The sequence below is a fragment of the Xenopus tropicalis genome, chromosome 7 (genome assembly GCF_000004195.4).
Source record: "Xenopus tropicalis strain Nigerian chromosome 7, UCB_Xtro_10.0, whole genome shotgun sequence".
Lineage (NCBI taxonomy): Eukaryota > Metazoa > Chordata > Amphibia > Anura > Pipidae > Xenopus > Xenopus tropicalis.
The window spans coordinates 101,171,980-101,196,867 of record NC_030683.2 but is presented as its reverse complement, the minus strand read 5'-3'; the positions used below and the strand labels follow the sequence as shown (position 1 = coordinate 101,196,867).

At 39.4% G+C, this 24,888-nt stretch overlaps 1 protein-coding gene across 1 annotated transcript in view; it reads right to left on the bottom strand.

Moving 5' to 3' along the window:
* The window catches only part of vamp3 (vesicle associated membrane protein 3), a 28,964-nt gene extending 6,997 nt beyond the window's left edge, over positions 1-21,967 (bottom strand). The window contains 1 exon segment of the mRNA NM_001016972.2: positions 21,921-21,967. Coding sequence (NP_001016972.1) covers positions 21,921-21,922 — 2 coding nt within the window. The 5' untranslated portion in view covers positions 21,923-21,967.
* Positions 21,968-24,888: the final 2,921 nt, after the last annotated feature.

The following is a 24,888-nucleotide window of genomic DNA, read 5'->3' as shown; positions in this document are numbered from 1 at the left end:
CCGCTGCACCAGGAATACAGTAGAACTTTGCTGGCAGATGATCTAAAAGAAGAGTTTGTCATCTTTTACATGAGAACAAAAACCATTAAACTGTTTACAAATAAAGTTGTCTCTTGCTTTCCGCCAAGTCCTAGAAGTTCCTTACACCCATACGAGTACAGACACACCTTTCGCCACGTGGGTAGGGAACAGAACAAGAACACTTCTTGCCAGTACAGTACGTTACAGTACAATCTAGTGACTCAACCGCAACTGTACACTTACTGGCACCACATAATATACAGAATGAACCTCAAATAAATATTTTGGCAAGCATGAAGAATTCCCATTGGGCTTGGATTTATCCATATGCAGCTCATTTCTAAATGAAATTAACTAAATGAAAGATTTTGTCTAGTATAAAACCCATATTTGATTAAGTTAAATGTTATGAGGAAGATTAAATAATGCAATCTCACTGTCAATACACCCACACACTGGTTTGAAGCAGAGGTTGCCCCTTACTGGTAGCATGAAAAGTGTTTTCATGCCATTGCGGCAGATTTCGCCATTTTGATCACTGCTTTTTGCTTAGCACAACAACCTAAAAGCCAATCTAACAAAGAAGTGATAGTTGAAGACCCAACGTTTGGTCATCCGGATGTTATGGGTAGGTCCTCGCATTCCTTTTTAATAATGCTGTGAATTCAAAATATGGTCCATTATTAATTTTAGGACACAAAGCTGTCTGTCTGGAATAAACCTGGTCATCTTGAGATCTATGTTAATAAGTTCTGCTATAACTGGACAAAATCACCCAACATGCATTTGTCTGCAAAATACATTTTTGTGATCTTCCCCTTTAGACTCTCCATTCATATTGTTTATTACTTAAATTTCAATAAATAGGGCCCTGAAAGTCCTTATTATACAGCGACCTTTCTATCCAAGAGTGAAAAGAAGTCAGGCAGCTGCAGACCAGTTAGCCATCAACAGTAAAATGTGCCGAATGTGATTTCCCCCCAACGTGATTGTTCTTCAGCCTGGCCTGGTATCAGAGTATCGAAAATACCCTTTTCTCTGATCTACACAGTCTGGGGGGCAACAAGTGAAGGCAGTTTTGCAGGTTACTACTGGAACAATCTGATTGGCCAAATTATTTTCTGCCCTATCAATTTGAGAATGAAAGTGTGAAAGCATGACTAATTACATAGCACTGCACTGGTGAGTGCTGCATTCTTCTGTGCTGTCAGTGATGACATGACCCCCCAGCATAAAGCACATAGATTAACTGAGCCTTACTGCATGCGTCTGCTTTCAGTTGGCATCTTAGCCTCCAGCACTTACAGATCTTTGTGGCAACAGGAAGCAAATATTTTCAAGTAGTGATGAACATACAAGTAATTTCTTCTTCACTACTTAGTATGGGCTGAAATATCTAGGGGTGGGCAGGCAAAGTGCCAAAACAGCATCCCAATAAAGTAGGGGATAAGGGCTCTCTTTGTCTATTTGGGTCTGGCAAAATTGTTGGTGTAGGGAGTACCTAACCCTTTGTAACCAAAGTATAAAGTCCGCTTTACTCAACAGCTGCTAAATCAGCATCATTTTTTTATTGATCTTTATGAGTTTTTATAAAAGATTAAAAATTTCTTATATTAGTAATGTAATAAACATAATGTTGTACATTAGCAATAATCTCCACATTAAATTATACTTTACATATTTAACAAGAATAGGTTAGACAGTGTTTGAAAGAGACTGTTCATCATTCACATTACACCCTTTACCAGCAGAGCTTGCAGTATAAGGTCCTTACCACAGTCACACCACACACATGTAATTGAAACATTTATGCCACATTTAGCACTTGTAAACAAAAACTTGATAAAATAAAGGATGGGATTAAACACTAATATGATGAGTATGGTTCTATGAGAAGACAAAGTCCTGGGAAGTTCTGTAAAACCATATGGGTGCAGGCACGCCTATCCCCACGTGTGTATGGAACACGGAAAAGAACAGGAACACGCCTACGCTAATACCCAGTACAGTACATTATGCTACTACAGGACTCTCATTAAGAACTGTACAATTATGTAACACTGGCGGCACGTTTGCAACATGGAAATTAAACAGCTTCATAGGCTGACAAAAGTTAGAAATTGCCAAATAAAATCGGAAGGCTCAGCAACTACAGGAGCAAATCTGTACATCTCAAATCTAGAAATGCTAGCAAAAATACCTCCATGCAAACTTCATACATGTTCTCCCTCAAACACATTGGAAAAACACTAGATAAAAGTTAATTGTACTGCAATTCGTACTTCTAATACAAGGTCACCAAATGTATTTCTCTGCAAAAACGATGTAGCCTAGCAGAGGGCAAATGGCAACATTAATAAGTTTCCAAACCAGTCACCGTGTTCACTGTGAGAATGAAAGGCAACAAATTTACATTTCCTGGAGAGGCCTCCCTCAATGCAGCCTCATTTGCTCTATAGACACACACACACACACACACACACACACACACAGGTATGGGATCCCTTATCCGGAAAACCGTTATCCAGAAAACTCCGAATTACGGAAAGCCAGTCTCCCATAGACTCCATTTTAAGCAAATAATTCAGAATTTTAAAACTGATTTCCATTTTTTCTGTATTAATAAAACAGTACCTTGTAATTGATCCCAACTAAGATATAAATAATCCTTATTGGATTCAAAACACTCCTACTGGGTTTAATTCATGTTTTATTGATTTTTTAGGAGACTTAAGGTATGGAGATCCAAATTACAGAAAGACCCCTTATCTGGAATTCCCTTGGTCCCAAGCATTCTGGATAATGGGTCCTATACCTGTATATATATATATATATATATATATATATATATATATATATATATATATATATATATATATATATATATTTATTTTTTGTGCTAAGGTCACTATCACCAAGCGCTCCGGACTCCGGGGTCTCTCATAAAATCAAATCTTTATTGTTGCATTAAAAGAAGGAGCGCCTAACGCGTTTCGTATGCCAAGCACACTTACTCATAGGCTATGAGTAAGTGTGCTTGGCATACGAAACGCGTTAGGCGTTCCTTCTTTTAATGCAACAATAAAGATTTGATTTTATGAGAGACCCCGGAGTCCGGAGCGCTTGGTGTCCACTACGTTTGAAATCGGCTTTTTTTTCCCCTTCAGCTACGGGTTCGGGGCCCTGAGCACCCGGACCAGCCAGGGATACCGGTGAGCTATTTTGACTTGTACTGACTATGCTTGATCATTGTGTTCCTTAAACAGCATTTGCGATACGTCCGGGGTTTTTACACCCGGACCTCATTGTTTAGATTGGTACGGATTGTAAATTGGAGCATTTATTATCATATGCAGAGAAATTTACTTTTGTTTTTCGTTTTTGTTTTACTTTATATGATATATTATCTTACCTCTTTTTCTTTGATCTAAGGTCACTATCAGGATACCTGGGAAAGTCCAGGACGGAGCTTATATATGTCCCAGGTTCCTAAAAGAATGGTTCCGGGACTGCTAGTCCAGCCCGGGTGTTGTGGATCTACCGGAGGCATCTCAGCTGGCTAATTTAGAGGCAGCCTGGCCCAAAATAGAAGGCTGCAGTCCAGGGGAAAGACACAGGAAAACTGCCTGTGTGAGTTGACCAAGAGTTTTGAAATCTCTACAAGGTTTGAACTTTGTTTTTCTTTTCTCTCTGTGGGCTCCTGGTTAGTAAGGACAACTAACGTGTTAGTTAGAGCCCATTAAGTGGCAAGGATTTTATTTTGAACGGTTTATTTTGTCATTTTGAAAAATAAACTGCCTAAAAGAGACTGCACTCTTGTGTGTTGTCAAGGGCTGCTTTACCCCCAAGAAAGCTGGTCCCGGCTACCTAACCATTGACTATATATATATATATATATATATATATATATATATATATATATATATTGTATATAATATATATTTCCGGCGTACAAGGCGACTGGGCGTATAAGACGACCCCCAACTTTTCCAGTTAAAATATCCTCAAGCTCCCCCCCCGCAGCGTCCTAAAGCTCGTCCTCCCCCAACATCATCCAGCTCCCCTAGTATCCTCCCCAACATCACCCAGCTCCCCCCAACATCTTCCCCCACATACTTCAGCTCCCCCCAGAGTCCTCCACCACCCCTCCCACTCGCCTGCTGCGTCCGGCTGTTTCCTCCGGCTGCGTCCCCTGTCTCGCTGCTGCAGCTGCTCATAATTAGGTTGCGCCCCGTGCGTGCTGACATCACGCGTACGCACGGGGCGCAACCAAAAAAATTAACCACTGACCACCAATGAGCCTGTAATGCTCTGTAAAGGGGGACCGTGCTTAAAAATTGTATCACGGCCGGGCCCCCTTCGATCGTCTGGGCCTTGCAAGCAAGTACCCGACGACCCCCGACTTTGGCACGGATCGTCTTATACGCCGGAAAATATGGTATATATGTCTCCCTGATGAAAGCTCCTGGCTGGAACTGAAACGTTGGATTAATAAAGAACCATGCTTCAAGATCTTTTGTTATAACAGCTTTATTCGTCATTATCCTAGAAGTCCTGTGAGTGCTGGCCTGTACTGCAGTTTATATTATATATATATATATATATATATATATATATATATATATAATCAGGGAAAATAAGTATTGAACACGTCAACATTTTTCCTCAGTAAATATATTTCTAATGGGGCTATTGACATGAAATTTACACCAAATGTCGGAAACAATCCAAGTAATCCACACATACAAAGAAATCAAAACAACTAAGTCTTTAAATTAAGTTATGTGTAATAAAGTAGAATCACACAGGGAATAAGTATTGAACACATGAAAAAAGGAGGTACAAAAAGGCATGGAAAGCAAATAAACCTGCTGAAATAGTCGGTATTTAGAAAGCAATCCTGTCCCCTTTATCTTTGCAAATTAATATACACTGGTTAAGTCCTAATTGGTGGCTTAAAAAAAGGTTTCTCATTATCAAGGTATCACACAAGAAGCATATCATGATGGGTAAAAAAAAGAGCTCTCTCTCAAGACCTTCATACTAATGGCATTGGTTACAGATGTATTTCTTATCTTCTAAATGTTCCAGTGAGCACCGATGGGGCCATAATCCGGAAGTGGAAAGAACATAATTTCACCCCAAACACAAAATTTCTGAGAGATGAGTCAAAAGAATAATCAGAAGAGTTGTCCAAGAGCCAATGATCACTGGTGGAGAGTTTCAGAAAGACACTGAATTAGCAGGCACAGTTGTTTCAAAGAAAACAATAAGTAATGCACTCAAATGGCCTGGCCTTTATGCACGTTCACCGTGCAAGACTCCACTGCTGAAGCTCTTACAAGCCAATGACATTCTGGGAGAATATAGTCTGGTCAGATGAGACCAAAATTGAACTCTTTGGATGTCATTGCACACACCATGTTTGGAGGAGAAATGGCACTGCACATCACCCCAAAACACCATACCAACAGTGAAGTTTGGCGGTGGGAACATCATGGCGTGGGGCTGTTTTTCAGCATATGGTACTGGCAGACTTCATTTAAATGAAAGAAGGATAAATGAAGAAATATAACGGGACATTCTTGATAAGAATCTGATGCCATCTACCAGAATGCTAACGAGGAAAAAAGGGTGGACTTTTCAGCAAGACAATGATCCCAAACACACAGCCAAGGAAACTCTCAATTGGTTTCAGAGAAAGAAAACAAAGCTGCTAGAATGGCCCAGTCAATCACGCAACTTGAATCCAACTGAAAATTTATGGATAGAACTGAAGATCAGAGTTCATAGGAGAATCCTCCAGAACTTTCAAGATTTGAAGACAGTTTGTGTGGAAGAATGGGCCAAAATCACACGTGAGCAATGCATAGTTCTCCATAAAGGAGACGCCTTGAAGCTGTCTTTACCAACAAGGGCTTTTCTACTAAGTAAATACATTTCTGTAAGTGTATTCAATACTTATTACCTGTGTCATTCCACTTTACTACAAATACTTTATTTCATTATGTGTGGATTACTTGGGTTGTACAGACATTTGGTTTAGATTTCGTGTCAGTAGCCCCATGAGAAATGTTATTTACTGAGAAAAATGTTGATGAGTTCAATACTCATTTTCCCTGCTCTATACACACACACACACACATAAACCATGCGCTAGTATTATGAGCGTCTTCTCCTGCACTAAAAATCATCTGAGATCAATGGCCAAGTCTATGGAAGAAGTAGTGAGGGGCACCAACAAAAATGAGTTTCTCCTAAGAAACTGAAAATACAGTTTTAAATCTCTTAAACAGTAAAATTGAAGGGTAAAACAAATTTTATGGCATACTCTCATAATAGCAGCTTCCTAGTAAACAAAGAAATTGGACACCGTGTACATAATGATCCCACAAATACTCCATGCAGCAGTACAGTAAGATAATTATCACATTACTAAAGTGTCTATTTATGGAGAATCCTTTACAACTTTAAGTATCCGGTTGGTGAGAATGTTAGGCAAGAATGTTGCTCAGACAATTAGGAAGGTATATTTATATATTTATACAGCGATGTTGGTGCCAAGTACAGTTTGTATTGTACTATATGTAAATGAACTGCTCTCCTGCCCTACATTTGTAAGAGCCACGTGCTTGCCTCTGGAACACTGTACAAAGAGTTCTAAGCTACTAGACTTGTAACAGCAACATTGTGAAGCAGCCATATGAACAAACAGGGAAACACCCCTCGGCTCTTGTTGGATCAGTCTAGACCTCCTGAAAATGACTTATTATTACTGAGCTACGATGGCCAATCTTACACATCCTTATACAAATATCAGGGTGAGTGTTACAACCGTGCTTTCATGGTATGGGATCTGGTGTATGGGATGATTGGAAAGTGGGGTTTTTCTTGATAAGTGGGTCTTTCCATGACATGGTCCACCATTCCATAACAAAAACATTTAAAAAAAAAAAAAACAGGACTGTTGTGCCTCCAACATTTATGCAGTATGCAGGATTTATGCAGTTTGGTTATAATCAAGTCAAAGGTACTAACTTATTATTACAGAGAAAGGTAATCAGTCAAAAAACAAGAATTATTTACATTTGGACAATGACATTCTAGTAGATCACATATCTGTAACTTGTGTGTGCTGAAAAACTCAGCCTCGGCTTATACTCGAGTCAATATACGCAACGCTGCTGACATTCGGCGTGCGCGCAACCCCCCGTGTGTGTTCGCGTCCGTATGTGTGCGCGCATTCGCGTGTACGTGCGTGTGCTCACATGCAGCTCCGAGAACCATTTACGATGTGCCCGGTGAATATGCCCTGTGACTATGCACCAATGCATATGGAACAGAAACCTCTATGATGTGTCCAGTGACTATGGAGTAAAGTGGGAACTGCATAATAAGGTACAAATGGGTAAATAGAAGAAGGCAGTTACTGTAGGTGCAAAAGAACAACTGGACAAAAGTGGGACTATAATTAATTATTTTAAACTAAATGTTAAAGTATCTTCATATTAGCATTCTTATCTTGATGTAGTATGGAAGCTTCAAGGCAGGAGAGTCAAGGGGTCCTCCATCAACCTTTCCTTAATCACCTTTTTTCTAATCTGCAGCTGCCAACATTATATACTTATGAAGAGTTCACAGGGGGTCACGCTGAGTGTCCTTTATTAATTATTTGATTATTGAAACTTAGCAGTAGCTGCTGCATTTCCCACTCTAGGCTTATACTCGAGTCAATACGTTTTTCCAGTTTTCTTAGGTAAAATTAGATACCTCGGCTTATATTCGGATCGGCTTATACTCGAGTATATACGGTAGTTTGCTAATGAATCTGACCTGCCTGCTCACAAACTAACTAAATAGTTATGTCCCAGGCAGCCCCCATAAAGTCAATGACTGACTAAGAGGCTAGAGAGCTGAAAGCAGGAGTGTATTCTGGCTATTATGTTAGACATCTGCTCATTTCAGCCCTTATATATTACATTTTTGCCATACTAACTATATTACAAATATTTTTATTTTGGACAGCCTATCTATTTTACCCAGTTTAATTTTTACACTGAACTGTTCCTTTAAATCTACTAAAAATGTGAAACATGACTAATAGGACTGTCTTGCTACTAATATGGATGTATGCCGTTTTATTACCTAGGAAAAAAAGGGATTTTTTTTTTTAAATGTAATTATTTGATTAAAATATATTCTATAGGAGATGTCCTTCTTCCCAGATAAGGGATCAATGTGAAACTGAAAGTATGGCTATTACTAACTACATGATATTGCACTGGACAAATGCTGTGTATTTTGCTTTTGTGCTTACATGACCCCCCACCATGAAGCACACTAGATAACAGAGCCTTACTGATGGCATCTCAGTCCCCAGCAGTTACAGGGCAATGTGGCTTCATGAAGCAAATATTTTCAAGCAGTGATGTGTAACATACATAGCGACAATTTCATCCTTACTAGTCACTTCATTTGTGGCTTCTCTTTGGCTAAAATATCAAGGGGTGGGCAGCAAAGTGCCAAAACAGTATCCTAAAATAAGTAGCAGATTGGTGCTCAGTCCTATTTGGGTTTGGCCATGGTGCTAGTGTGGGGATTACCTAAGCTTTCACAACTAGTCAATAATGAATAAAGTTCACTTTTTATTGATAATTTATATATGAAAGAAATTAAGAACACACAAAAATTAAGACAGCAGGTCATGTTGTGGTTCTTATCAATATTTCTTATTTTGTATTAATATTATTGATATTTATTGAAATTTATAATCTTGTTTCTGTCACACCCGGTTTGCAGCAAAAGCACTTCCTGTTTAATGGTGGTCAGGTTTTAAAAATTAGATCAGCAGAGGACTCTACATTAACAAGAACTTCCATATTAAATGATACTTTACATATTTAATGAGAATATGTTATGCAGTGCTTTAGAAAGAAACCTTATCACAGGCACACCACACACACACGTAGAATAAAGTACATTAACATTTAATTCAGACCAGGGTCCCTATGCGGTCTATATCCTCAAATGCAGAATGAAGTTTCAGATGCTTACTATAGAAAGCTAAGAAGAGAGTTGATGGAACATTTATGCCACTTTTAAAAAAAAACTGTAGCACTTGGAAAAACTAAAGGATGGGATTAAACACTAATATGATGAGTATGGCTCTATGAGAAGACAAAGTCCTGGGAAGTTCTGTAGAACCATACGGGTGCAGGCACGCCTATCCCCACGTGTGTATGGAACAGGGAAAAGAACAGGAACACGCCTATGCTGCTACCCAGTACAGTACGTTATGCTACTACAGGACTCTCATTAAGAACTGTACAATTACGTAACACTGGCGGCACGTTTACAGTAGGGAAACTGAACAGCTTCGTAGGCTGACAAAGAAGCTAAGAATCACTAAACAGAATTCAGAAAGCTCAGCAACTACAGGAGCAAATCTGTATGTCTGTAACCTAGAAATACTAGCAAAAGTACCTCCACAAAAACTTCTTCCATGCACTCCCTCAAACACATTCTAAAAACACTACATTTAAGTAAATCTAATTTTAATTTTATAATGATGCTCTTAAACAACTTTGCCTTAAAAGACCAGGAAACTAAGTATTAAAGTGCTCCTAACTTTCCTCATTACATTGGCTCCCTGGGCTCAAACCAAACTGCATCATTTTAGCAGATAAATCACCCCTTCTGTCCCTGTATCTGAGGTAGAAATTTCAGAGTCCAGCAGCCTTATTCACTATCTCAGCTGTGTAACTCCTTGAAATGGCGTGGCCAGGATGTTCCACTATGCAGAAGGGAGAAAGGGTCATTAAAAGTATTTCTCTGCAGCCCAGAAGAGGACAAAAGGGGTAATGTAAATAAGTTAACTAACTAGTGACCATATTCACGTATGACCAAAAGTGTTTTATTGTTTTTTTTTTTTTTTTTTTTAAAAAAGGAGAATGAAGGGCAAGCAAAGAATTTAAAATCCCTGAAGAGGCCACCCTCCCTATTGTAAGAGCACATCCCTCCAATACAGCCCAGTGTTTTCTACCTGGCCCCAAAAAGCCCTATAAAGGGCACCAGCCAGCCACACTGCCATACTCTACATTGAAAAGATTTATTCATAATATCCTTTTAATATATGTTTTTTTTTTTTTTTTTACCTGTAAACAAACAATAACATAATAGACATTGGGTTGCAGCACTAGCACAGCACAAAACAGCCACATAATTGGCGAAATGCAGGAATCTGAGTGCACTAAACACGCGAAAATATGGGGAAAGTGGCTAGAGTTATCCAAATATTGAGCAGGTTGTTTTTCTTTTCTTAACAACTGAATACATACAATACAAGTCATGTCTTTACCATTGTAATATAATCTACACATCTACTCTTATGTAATGTGCTTTCTGCAATAATATATCAATATACTAAACAGTTGTATACAATAGTGTGATGTTTTATGCTGATGCTGTTGTAATTGCTCTTAATAAAATTAAATTAAAAAGAAACAAACAAAAAAAAAACCCATCTAGGGTCTATGGGAGAAATAGTGAAGGACACCAAAAAAATTAGGTTTTTCCTAAGAAACAGAAAAATTGAAATATATTATGTACAGTAAATTTGTTGGGAAAAGCAAATCTTATGGCATACTCTCATAATACCAGCCTATTATCCTTACTAGTACACAAAAATATTGGACATTGTGTACCTAATGATCCCACAAATACTCCAAGCAGCAGTACAGTAAGATAATTATCACATTACTAAAGTGTCTATTTATGGAGAATCCTTTACAACTTCAGGAATCCGGTTGGTGAGAATATTGGGCAAGAGTATTGCTCAGACAATTAGGAAGGTTTATTTATACAGCGCTGTGTTGGTGCCAAGTACACTTTGTATTGTACTATATGTAAATGAACTGCTCTCTTGCCCTACATTTGTAAGAGCCACGTGCTTGCCTCTGGAACACTGTACAAAGAGTTCTAAGCTACTAGACTTGTAACAGCAACATTGTGAAGCAGCCATATGAACAAACAGGGAAAGACCACTCGGCTCTTGTTGGATCAGTCTAGACCTCCACAAAGTGACTTATTATTACTGAGCTACGATGGCCAATCTTGCACATTCTTGGACAAATATCAGGGTGAGTGTTACAAACGTGCTTTTATATGGTATGGGATCTTGTAAATGGGATGATTAGGATGTGGGGTTTTTCTTGATAAGTGGGTCTTTTCATTATGCTAATAAAAACATTTAAACATTAAAAAAAACACAATAAGACTGTCGTGCCACAAACACAAATTTATGCAGTTTGGCTATAATGAAGTTCGACGTACTATCTTTTTATTACAGAGAAATGAAATCAGTCAAAAAACAAGAATTATTTGCATTAAGCGGTCCCTTGGACAATGAAAATCTGGTATTTTAAAACTTTCTGAGTAGATCCCATATCTGTAACTTTGTTAACCACCATGCATTAAAATCAATCTGACAGATGCAAAATGTTGTACAGGTAGGAGATCCCTTATCCGGAATCCCATTATCCAGAAAGCTCCGAATTACGGAAAGCCCGTCTTCCATAGACTCCATTTTAATCAAATAATTTAGAATTTTAAAACTGATTTCCTTTTTCTCTGTAATAATAAAACAGTAGCTTGTAATTGATCCCAACTAAGATATAAATAATACTTATTGGATGCAAAACAATCCTATTGGGTCTAATTAATGTTTTATTGATTGTTTAGTAGACTTTATGTATGGAGATCCAAATTACGGAAAGAACCCTTATGCGGAATACCCTTGGTCCTGAGCATTCTGGATAACAGGTTCTTTACCTGTACTATAATATACAGTTATGCAATCTACTACCCTGTATGCTTGGGACCTTGGGTTTACTTAGGGCAGTGGCACATGTGGAGATTAGTCACCCGCGATAAATCTCCATTACTGTGGGCAACTAATCTTGACATGCCATCCCACCGGCAAGAATGTAAATCGCCGGTGGGATGGCATAGTTGTCGCTTAGGTTTCCCAAAGTAACCCGAAGATGCCTCTCAAGGAAACTCCAGGCAACTTCAGGAAACCGAAGCAACACGTATGCCATCTCATTGGCTAAACTTCCTGGGAGATTTTGATCAGATATCAACAGCATATACATTTGTATGATCCTACAATATCCCACAGAGTAATGCAAGACGGAATAGATGGATGGAAGTTGGATGATGCCTTTTATTCGCATGTCTACATCCGACATTCAGTGTATTTTAGAGAAAAACAGTCTTTCACACACCATCACTTTTTATCTTGTTTATGCAGATACAACATGCAGCCTTCCAATCCAACAAATATGTCATGTCAGATGGCAAATGCTACTTTATACATCATATTTCTCTACCAGTTTCATTATATTTTTACCCATGTGACTGCATACAACTTGCGGAAAGCAATTTGTCAATGCAATACAGGTATAGGACCTGTTATCCAGAATGCTTGGGACCTGGATAAGGGATCTTTCTGTAATTTGGATCCCCAAACCTTAAAGTCTGCTAAAAATCATTTAACAATTGAATAAACAGAATAGGCTTGTTTTGCCTCCTTTAAGGATTAATTATATCTTAGTTTGAATCAAGTACAAGGTACTGTTTTATTATTACAGAGAAACGGGAAAAAACTGAGCACTCTTTTTAGTACAGCCAGAGTGGGTCACAATGGGAATAGAAAGAGAGGAGGGGGGAAAAACCAAAAGGATCTGGAGTGCCCTATTCTGGCATAGCTTAGAATTGGTCTCAATGGAGAGAGAAGGAGCTGGAGCTCCCTCTTCTGGTACAGCTCAGAGCTGGTCTTAATGGAAAGAGAAATGCACAGAAAGAATAAAAAAAATAAACAAACAAAGGTTCTGGAGCGCCCTCTTTTAGTTTTAATCGTGGGAGAGAAAAAAGGATCAGGGGTATGCCTTACTTGTATGTATAGCTCAATCTCAATAGAAAGGGGGGGGGGTGGACAAAAGGATATGGGGAAGAGGGCTATCCAACTGGTGGTCCTTAAAAGGATTTTTATAGGGACCAGAGGCTCCACAGATTTTACTATAGGACATCATCATTTTAATTTAATCTGGCACTCTAGCATACTGTATAATACTGTATGATATAAGACTATATATAATAAATTGGATAGCACTGGTCTTAATGAGATACAGAGAGAAGGACCTGGAGCTCCCTCTTCTGGTATAACTTGGAGTTGGTTTTAATAAAAAGACATGGAGAAAAAGAAAAAAGGATCACTCTTTTGGTCCTAATGGGGGGAGAAAAGAAAAAAAGATCAGGAGTACACCCTTCTAGTAGAGCTCAGAGTGAATGGGAAGAGAAAGAGAGAAGAGAGTATAACACAAAATAATTCCATTTTACATTACTGCATTTTTTTGTTGCCTCACCAATTTATCATGCATTTCAAAGGGTGTTTTTCCCAGATTTTACACCAAAATGTTGGCTTGGTTTTCCTAAAAATGTCCCTAACGTCCTAATGCTTGTTCTCTGTGAATGAAATTGTAAGTTGCATTAAAATACTAACTACAGGCATTTCTTGCATATCTGAGTTATCCTGTATATACAGGTATGGGATCTATTATTCGGAAATCCCTTATTCAGAAAGCTCAGAATTATGGGAAGGTCATCTCCCACAGACCCCATTTGAATCAAATAATTTAAATTGTTTACAAATAAATTCCTTGTACTTGATCCCGACTAGGATAATAAATCCTTTATTGGGGGGCAAAACAATTCTGTTGGGTTAAATTAATGTTTAAAATAGTTTTTTAGTCTTAGACTTAAGGTATGGAAATCCAAATTACTACTAAAAAATCAATTATAATTATATCTTAGTTGGGATCAAGTACAAGTTATTGTTTTATTATTATAGAGAAAAAGGAAATCAATTTTACAAATCTGAATTATTTGATTAAAATGGAGTCTATGGGAGACAGGCTTTCCGTAATTCGGAGCTTTCTGGATAATGGATTTCCAGATAAGGGATCCCATATCCTATACCTGTAGTATACAGAAACATTCACACATACTGCCTTGGATTTGTGGCACTCCATCTATTGCAAGCTGCTAATCAGGGCTGTGGAGTCGTAGGAAATTTTCGGTACCTTGAGTCGGAGTCGGCAAAAAATGAACCGACTCCGACTAAATTTAAATGTGAATAGAAAAAAAAATTAAGCAAGTTTAAATGTCCCAATTCACAAACAGTCATAATTAATTACTTCTCTGCTATAAGAATAAAGCCCAATGCACGCAGTGCATAAACGAACACGTTGAGTGACCATGAAGCTTTTCATTGACTGTATGCTTCACTCAATGGGACGTAACGCACAGTTAAGGTGCGGCAGCTCCACTGCATCGTGTTCCTCTGTTACAGGGAACACAATGCCCACTGTGAACCTAGCCTAACTCTCACTGATAACTAATTAAGTAAAAAAAATTTGCAGGACTAGAAATACTTGTATACGTGAAGGGAATGGATAGTCAATAGTTTAAGACTGAAGCTTTAAAACATTTGAAAAACTGCTGTAATGTTAGCTTAAACTTTAAACATGACTATGGGATTCTAGGGAAATCATTAGGAGTAGGAGTATAGATAAAATTGTCTATCAGTTTATTATCAGTTCAGTTGTGCTTTAAGTGCCCCTTCCTGGATGTATAAAATACATTAGCATATTAAAAACAGAGGAGTCGGAGTCGGAAGTATCAGAAACTGAGGAGTCGGAGTTGGAGAATTTATCTACCGCCCTGCTGCTAATCCAATACATCTAACAGTAGAATTATGTTTTTGTCAACTAAATCATCAAGTACTTAATTCCAAGTGGAAAAGTGCAATATCTCCAACAACCATGCATGCACAGAGGAGCAACGTGCAAACAGCAGCACCACCTAGGGGACAAAATATGAATGACAAAATACAGCCAGCAGTTTTAGCTTAGTATTAATTATTAATACAGTATATTACACTTATTTATATAATGCTGACATGATCCATACCATTTTTACAGAAAATATGAATCAATTAAATCAATGACTCTAAGAAACTTAAATGGCAAAAGGCAGATTCAATACAGCAAACCAAACTGTCCTTCTCATAAGATCAACAGCTTTATGAAATAAAGGTTAATATATACAAGGGCAGAAAGAGAAGGATTTTATGAGAAGGATGGTATGGTTAAATGATACAGTATTGAATGCACCTTTTGCCAAATAAAGTTTCTTAGAGTCAGTGATTGCCATGGCCAGAGTGGTTTAGCAGATCCTTCCTATCTTCACAGGACGTATCAATTAAATCAATCCCTGTTCCTTTGGAGCTTACGAGGATCAGTTTTATCAGTATCAATAATTCTGTCTCTATGTTTTTAAAGAATGGCTGATGGAAGCATGGGAAGAACATACAATATTTTTTGCAGATGGAGTCCTTTCTAGAACTGGACCTAGGATCTCAGTGCTGAAAAGCAGATATTCTAACCACTGTCACTCTGCTTCATACAACCCCTTTAAAAGATGTGTATTTAGAGAATGAAGAACTTTTATCATTAATGTAGCAGGGAATGATTCCATGTCAGTCAGTTGTATCAGATTTATATTAAGGAGACACTTCAGAAGGACACATGCAGCAGTGACACCGCGCCCTTCCTTGGAGATATTTTGTTCACCTTCAACACAGATTTCCACATTGCCAAGTTTCCTTAAAGAACTTCCTGTTGTTTGCAAAACCAAGATTTGCTAAACTTGCAGGCTTTTCTCTTTGTGTCCCATGTAGGCCCTGGCTTTATTCACTGCCTCTCTTACTATAAATACATATAAAGACATGTGCAGCTGTCTCAAGGTCAATTGCTTTTATTCCTGGTTATCTTCTGGGCTTCCTGAATGTAGGAACCATTCTTCCCAATAGCAGGTCCTATTAGATGTTGCTGTACTATGACCTGGGATCTAGCAGGAAACTAGTTTTTTACTGGCCATTTCCTCACCTAACTTAAGATTGTGGTTATCTTTCAGTATGTTTGCTCTTTTCCCAGTTAATTAGTTGCCAGGCAGAATCATGATCTTCTTGCTTACCAAGTCATGTTTTACAGAAAATCTGCCAAGTTTTAAAAGTCATATATGCAAGTCAGTGGGCACATACAATGTGACTTTACAGAAGCAGTGCCTGTCTGCAGGTTTAGTTTGGGGTTAGTGATGCCCTGGTCAAGAATGTCCAGAACAATGCCAACCCTATCATGCCCCTTTTAAACCCTTGCCTAATGCATTCTAAGGTTAAGAAGTGACTTTTATACCATCCAAGACACCTCCTAGTGTGGAGTAATAGATGAAGGCCAACAAAGAAAGTGGCGTTAAAAACAACAGCAATGTACTTACAACTGCTCAATAATAACCCCATTGGGTAGAACTGGACTAGGATCCAAAATAGGCCCAAACTGCCCCCACTAGCCCAATAAGTAGTAGTTACTGTCTATGGCATCTTACAGCAGCCTCTCTGGCATTTGCCAGAATCCACAGAATGGATCCAGGCCTGCTACTGGGTATCATATTGGTTCAGCATGAGCATCAGCAGTTTGGACTGACCCACTGCAGATGTTTGTGACGTTATTGGCGTAACGACTGCTGTAAGCTGTAAATGCCAAAACAAAATCCTCCCTCTTTCTCTTCATACCTGTAGCAAGACACCAGCTCCTTGACTCATTTTATTTACTCTGGCATACACCTCTACCTCATCTCCTACACTGCTATTCTTGTTGTAAGGAGAGGGAGGTGGAAATATTATAATCACAAAATGGTATTATTATTATTATATCACAACAGTGATGGTTTGGTATGTCTCTAACCAGTTCCTTTGAGTTTTTCTGTCAGATGCCTTTGAGATAAATATATAGCAAGCCTTTCCCTTGCCTAACAAAGGCTTTTCTGATCTTAAGATACACAATTAGTATAGATATCGGTATATATTATATATACAGGTATGGGATCTATTATCAAGAATGACCTGGGGTTTTCTGTATAAGGGATCTTTCTGTTATTCAGATTTCCATACCTTAAGTCTAGTAAAAAAAAAAAAAAAATCATTTAAACATCAAATAAATCCAATAGGATTGTTTTGGCCCCGATAAGGATTAATAATATCTTGAAGTACAAGTATGGGATCTGTTATCCAGAATGTCCGGGACCTGGGGTTTTTCAGATAAGGGATCTTTCTGTAATTTATATTTATCTATAACTTAAGTCTGCTAATATTCATTTAAATATTGAATAAACCCAATAGGCTTGTTTTGCCTCCAATAAGGATTAATTGTATCTTAGTTAGGATCAAGTACAAGGTTCTGTTTTATTATTACAGAGAAAAAGGAAATCATTTTTTAAATTAAAACTATTTGGCCTTTCCGTAATTTGGAATTTTCTGCATAAGAGGTTTCCATATAAGGGATCCTATACCTGTACAAGGTACTATTTTATTATTACAGAAAAATAGGAAATTTTAAAAATGTGAATTATTTGAACTTTCTGGATAACGAGTTTCCACATAACGGGTGCCAAACATATACATATTTTATATATGCAAGTGTCTGTCTGTCTAGGCTGTCTAAGTATGTGTACATAGGTTGATTTGGAGCAGTTGAACTTGATGAACCTTGGTCTTTTTTTTCCAACCCAACTTTGTAACTGTTAATTGTGCCTCCAGATGTTGGTAAGTACAATTGTTGGGGTATGTTGGGAATTGCCTTTGCTGACTTTCATCAATTTATTTACTAACATAGATACAAAAATGTTTGCTTTTCACAGCAAAAAAGTTGACTCGCACATCACTTACAGACACATCAATATTTATAATTTGCTATATATTTCAGATTCGGCTGTAAGGTTATGCTAAGCTATTGCCCGATTGCAGCCCAGGGTACATTCTAGTATACGATTTTATTTGTAAGAAGTTGAAATGGCAGCAATTGCATATAAAAAGCAGATATGCACATGGTCAAAAGCAATTCTTCTAAGCTTTCTTATGTAATCTCCACATCACATGTTTTCTTAGTGGAAACTGTAAAGCTAAATTATATTATGCCACTATCTGATTCCAAAGGCCACAGTAAAACATTATTAATCAAACCACTGCTGAAATTTCATAGTGAAATAAAAATTATGGTTCAAAAGAAAAGTCTTGCATGCTGGCTGGTTGAATGCTGGGGCAATTAATCCAACAAGCATGTCCAAAATCAGATCCTACCTGTTGGATGTATTATTTATTTCCTCGATAGCGCCAACATATTTCTGCAGCACTTTACAAAAATTATACATCATTTGCATCAGCCATGCCCCAGAGGAGCTTACAATCTAAGATCCCTATCACATTCACAAACACTATATTTTTAGTCACAATCCAATTAATTAGCTTTGTGTTTAGCAGCTCTCCAGTTTGGTCTTTTAGCAGCTATCTGGTTGCTATTGGATGCAATTTACCCTAACAACCAGGCAGTGGTTTGTAAGAGTTGGGAACATGAATAGAAGAGGATTTGCATAGAAAGATTAAGTATTAAAAATTAACAATGACAATAAAATTGCATGACCACAAAGATATAGTTTTAAGCTGCCGGTGTCATTGATCCCCATTTAAAAGTTGGAAACAGTCAGAAGAGGAAGGCAGATAATTCAACTATAAAAAATAATAATAATGAAAACCAATTAAACCTTACTAAAAGGAGAAGGAAAGGTACAATCACTGGGGAGGAAAACACACCAGCCCAGGGTAGCAGCGAAAGACTGATCCTCTTCCTTCTTCTTGTCTTTGAGTCGCTTGCGCAGTAGAGTCAAAACCCAAACTTTTACAACAAAGCTGGCCTTTTCCCTCTACCTCACATGCGTTGGCCCCGGGATCACGAAGAAAGTAGACAGGAGGAAGAGGATCGCTTGTTCTTAGCTACCCCGGGCTGGTGGGGTTTTCTCCTCACAGGAGCACCAACCTGGGGTATAAGGTAAGCAATTACAATCTCTAGGGGGTGCCTAACATTTTAGCACCCCCCAGTGATTTTACCTTTCCTTCTCCTATAAAAGGTGAACAACCCCTTTAAAAGCAAACTGGTGCCACTGGGGATTCACTTGGCCTATTGACACTTTGCAGCTCTGATATAATCAGCCTCTGAGACAGAATGCCTCCCAAACTCCACACACACGCACATCAAATGTAAAAGTGTCTGGGGAGTCATTAGCCCCCAACATCTGAATGGAATTCACCAGAAACTTTGCTGTAAGTTTTGCACTTATTGCTCAAAGGTAAAGACCTTTGAGCAATAAGTGCACATAGTGCAAAACTTACAGTATATTATTAACATTTATTTATAAAGCGCCAACATATTTTGCAGCGCTGTACAATAAGTGGGTTTCATACAATGGACATACAGAGTAACATATAAAGCAATCAATAACTGATACAAGAGGTGAAGAGAGCCCTGCCCAAAAGAGCTTATAATCTACAAATTGTGTATAATTATAATTTTATTACAATATTCTGGTCTGCAGCTGTAGATCATAAGTGAAACAGGCAGCTGCTACACTTTCTCTTCTCCTTAGTGCCAGGGTAATTACTGGGATCTACGTGCAGATCAGCTCCTCTCCTTTTTGGTAAAAATGGGTTTAAAGCTGTTTTATTGCTGCTGGCCCTTCTCTGAGTAAATAATTTGGGTGTAACCCTGGCATTCTCCTCTCTAACAACATACGGTTACATTATATTAATCAGAAGAATCTGAAATAAATGACTTACACAAAAAAAGAGTTCCCAATTGGATTGAGCTATGCTATCAGCAATCTGCAATTCTCTAGAGAAAGAAGGGACCTACTGGGGTCACAAAAAAGTTAATACGTCACCTAAAGGCTACATCCTAATGTTCAGTCAGTTTGGAAGAGATCTGCTACACTGACCAAGTGTATCTATATGGGTTATAATCTGGATACTTAAAGGAACAGCAACACCAAAAAAATGAAATTGTATAAAAGTAACTAAAATATAATGTGCTGCTGCCCTGCACTGGTAAAAGCTGTGTGTTTACTTCAGAAAGTCTACTATAATTTATATAAATAAGCTGCTATGTAGCCATGGGGGCAGCCATTCAAAAGAGAAAAGGCACAGGCACATAGCAGATAACAGATAAAACTTATCTGTTATCTGCTATGTAACCTGTGCCTTTTCTCCTTTTTTCCAGCTTGAATGGCTGCCCCCATGGCTACACAGCAGCTTATTATATAAATTATAGTAGTGTTACTGTAGCAAACACACCAGTTTTACCAGTGCAGGGCAACAGTGCATTATATTTTTATTACTTTAAAGCTCTTTCATTTTTTGGTGTTACTGTTCCTTTAAGGGTGAAGACACAATGGGCAACTAGTACCAGCTACTTTGTAAAGGCTACTAAACTCCAGAAAATACCCTAATGCCCTAACACATGTAGAGATAACTATCAGTAAATGATCAGCAGCCTTTTTTAGTAGCCATGACAAGTAGCTGCTACTAGTAGCTCTGTGTGTCTTCACCCTAAATAGTATTACCTAACTGTAACAAGTTCCTTATTATGATTCTTAGACCAATATCTGATAAATTTGCTGGTTGCCACTTCCCATAGTAATGTATTAGAAATCCTCAGCCTATGCAGCCATCACAAGGGTGATTTCCTCTGGTTGCTATGGGAGGCAGGCGTGGGTGATTTCAGGGGCTTAAACCCCCACCAGGATACAATGGTGGTCAAAACCTACCCTGTGACATGTAGCAAATGCACTTGAAATGAAACCTATCTGCTGATGAAATTCACCCAATCTGAACAACATAAATTCCGTAAAACAACAATGTGCTGCAGCAGAACATTCACATTAAGAACCATTTCTTAAAATGAGTCAAGACTTGTGAAGCAGTAAATACAAATGCGAGCCATTAAGTCTATTTTGAGTTCTAACAGAAGTCATATTATGTAATGTAACAACAAGCTGTTATTGTACTACAACTCCCATCCCATTAGATGCTAGGAGTCAGTGTCGGACTTGGGATGCTAAAAGCCCACCAGAAAACCTTAGACCAGGGATCCCCAACCTTTCTAACTCGTGAGCAACAGTCAAATGTAAAAAGACTTGGAGAGCAACACAAGCACCATAAAGTTCATGGAGGAGCCAAATAAGGGTTATTAGGTAGCCTCTATGCACACTATCAGCTTACAGGGGCTTTATTTGGTAGTAAATCTTGTTTTTATTCAACCAAAACTTGCCCCCAAGTCAGGAATTCAAACATAACTCCCTGGTTTGGGGTCACTGAGAGCAACACCCAAGGGGTTGGGGAGCAACATGTTGCCCCTGAGCCACTGGTTGGGGATCACTGCCTTAGACCATGGGGCCACCCTCCAAATTATTTTTCATCCATTTCTTATCTCTATATATTCCAAGTTATTTTTCTTTATCTTTACAGACTATAATCTATTTTTCTATATATTTAGTTGCTTTGTTCCCTTATAGAAAAATAAGTAAGGACCCTGAATTAGGCCAAATGGCTAGAAGCAGGAGGGCCCCTGGGAATTCTCCCGGTATCCCTGTGGGCCAGTCCGACACTGCTAGGAGTTCAGAAAGCAGACTGAAACATTACACGCCTATTGTAATTGTATTTACCCTTTAAAGCCATAGGGCACTTGTGTCCCCTGTCAAACACCCCTATAAGCCTATGCACAAACTTCTCGGCCGAACTAAATACAACTTTGTACGGACAAAATAGCACATTCTGCGCCCAAACTCTACGCCTCACAGGCCCCGCTCGGTAGCGCAGGGCTAAGGGCGGATACCGGGCAGGGCGTTCCCCGCAACTTGTAAAGGCAGCCCCCCCCAAGCACTACTGGCACACTTACATTTTGACAGGCTAGATACTGCAGGACACCGGTCCGACTTTACTCCGCTGGGCGTTTTTGCCTTGTGTAGCCGCAATCCCGTAGAGTTCCGCTGCCGGGAGAGGTGTGGCCAGCGCAACTCAGGGCGTGGCCAGCATCAATGACGTCAGGTGCAGCGCTGTCAGCTGAGCAGCAGGTCACGTGTGTGGCACAGCCGCTCCCGGTTTTGTCTTGTTAAATTGTCCCTCGGGGAACGGCGGAAACCGCTGCGATATTCCCGCCAATGAACTGGCATGGGGGCTTGGCGTGCGAAATTCCACACGCAAGGGTTATGTTCAGAATAGTGTGAGGCGGCGGGGGGCCCTAGGCGTGTCGGGCAGTCTAATGTGTTTCTTGCTGCGACATTAGGGGAACGCTTCTAAAGTTTAACTAGAGAGTATTCAGCCTGGGCACACAGCCTCCCTGGGGCCCCTTTGGTATAAATGGTAGCTGAGAACATTGCACTTATAGCTATGCAGCCTGCAGCGCAGTAACAGAAATAATCATTTACCTCAGTAGTCAAATAAAGCTTACAAACTAAATCCATATGGAATTCTTACAACACCGTTATATAAACCTGACCAGGAGACGAGTTATTCTTTTAATAACATTGGCCAAGCTGCGGACTAAAATGTTTTGAGGTTAAGGAAGAAATAAAACAATATAAATATGTATATAGACTGCAACTATTTGCAGGTTAAATTAATTTAATTATTATAACCAGCTTCCCCAAGTAAACAGGTGTCCTGTCCCATGGCCTGGAGAGCCCCCACCCACTCTCCTCTGCAGTAGGTTCCACACAAAGTTTGCCATGGGTGGGCCTGGACTAGCCACGCCTCCTAGGAAGGAAGAGGGGAATTGTAGGTGATTTTTGGGGAGGGGAAGTTTGGATAGGAAAGATATCAGGTGGTTGGTAGAAAAGATATTAGCAATTCTATAAAGGTGGCCATGCACCTTAAAGCTGCCAATTCGGGTTCTTCACAGTAATTCGCCATCTTATCTGTCAATGTATGGGGCCCTCTGACAGGCATCCCCAACCAATAGCTGCCCAAAAATCGTCCAGATGACGATCGGATGGTGCAGGCTTGACTTTTTGTATCCCTTTCATGTTATAGTTTGGCCTTAAGCTGGCCATACACGCACCGAAACCTTGTTTCGTACGATATTCGGTGCGTGTATGGCATGTCGGCAAGTCGACCGATATCGCAGGAAGCTGCTGATATCGGACGACTCGCCGATTGGCCAGGTTAGAAAATTTTGATCGGGCGCCATAGAAGGCGCCTGACCAAAATCTGCCGTCAGGGCTGAATCGGCAGAAGGAGGTAGAAATCCTATTGTTTCTACCTCCTTATCTGCTGTTTCAGCCCTGACGGTGTGTGGCGGATCTGACAATGTTTCGCATGAAACATCGTCAGATCGCCACGTGTATGGCCAGCTTTAGGGCTCTGGCACACGGGGAGATTAGTCGCCCGCGGCAAAACTCCCTGTTCGCGGGCGACTAATCTCCCCGAGTTGCCTACCCCTGCCATCCCACCGGCGAACATGTAAGTCGCCGGCGGGATGGCAGACACGGCGGGGCGATTCTTTTTCGGCGATTTGCGCGAAATCGCGCCGCCGCGTCTGCCATCCCGCGGGCGACTAATCTCCCCGTGTGCCAGAGCCCTTAGGGCCAATTGATCAAATTAGCATGATATCACCCCCCAAGGTGGGCATAGATTTGTTTGTTTGGTGACCTTGCTAAGTGAGCAGATTTTGTAGTGTATGCCCACCTTTAGTATCTTGCACCTGCACCATTGGCACACTTTGGCAACACTGCCTCAGGTAATCATTTGTATTAATGTCTGTATCTTAACTGTCCATATGCAATACAGTGTATATGTATTATACAAGCACAGACAAAACCTAGCAAAACATTCTCTACAGTAATGAGCCAAGGGGTATGATTTATATAGCACACTTCTTCAGCGGGACTCAAAGCACTTTAAGCAAGCAATGCAGCCATTATAGGTGCACTAACTATGCTGGGACTTGTCCAGGATCCCAAAGAGTAGCTACAGGGAATTAAACCAGGGTCCCTAGTATAAGATCCCACATCAAAGGCTGATCTCAACCTCTAGGCCAACTCTTCATAGAACCCTGATATCTTCATCCCCCCTCTGATTACAGCAAAACCAAGTGCATTCATTTAACTCACTTGTTAAAGACACCGCAGTGTAGAATTTGTTAGCTGAGGATGTTGGAATGTGCTTCAACACAATTGAAAGGCCATAATATAGAGCAATTCCTGTACTGATTCACAGCTGTTAGTCGTATGTTTGTGTGTCAGCATTTTTACTCAGAATACCCCTATGGTTTCACAGGCAACTATGTGTGAGTCTGTATAATGGCTGAATGAGGTCACTGGGCCCTAGCTTGAAGGCCAGTTAATATGCGGGGTAAGTACTTATTTGCTATACTAGTTTCTTCTGAAAGTGTAGCTGGAAATCTAGTCATATAGTCCTATATATATAGGACTATATAATTCTATAGTCATATAGTCCTAGAAGGATTGCTGCAGTATGTTCATATTTATGACTTTGTTATAAGGTGTGATGGAACCTAAACATGTTGGACAGGAAAGCGAAATTTGAGGCTAAAAGGTGTGGAAACCAAGATAAAAGTTACATTATTGCTGGACGCGACATATTACACAAATAATAAAACAGAATTTGACAGATACATTTTCCCATTGTTGCTTCTTTTCTTTGGTTTTACATTATTACCAAATTCTGAAAGCCTAAATTCTGATAAAGCCACCTTTATGGCACAAAACGAATGGTAAGGAGTAAGTAAAAATTGATATAAAGTAGAGATTCACCAAATCCAGGATTCGGATCGGGATTCGGCCAAGATTTGGCCTTTTTCGTCAAGATTCGGCCAAATCCATGCTACTGGCCGAACTGAATCTGAA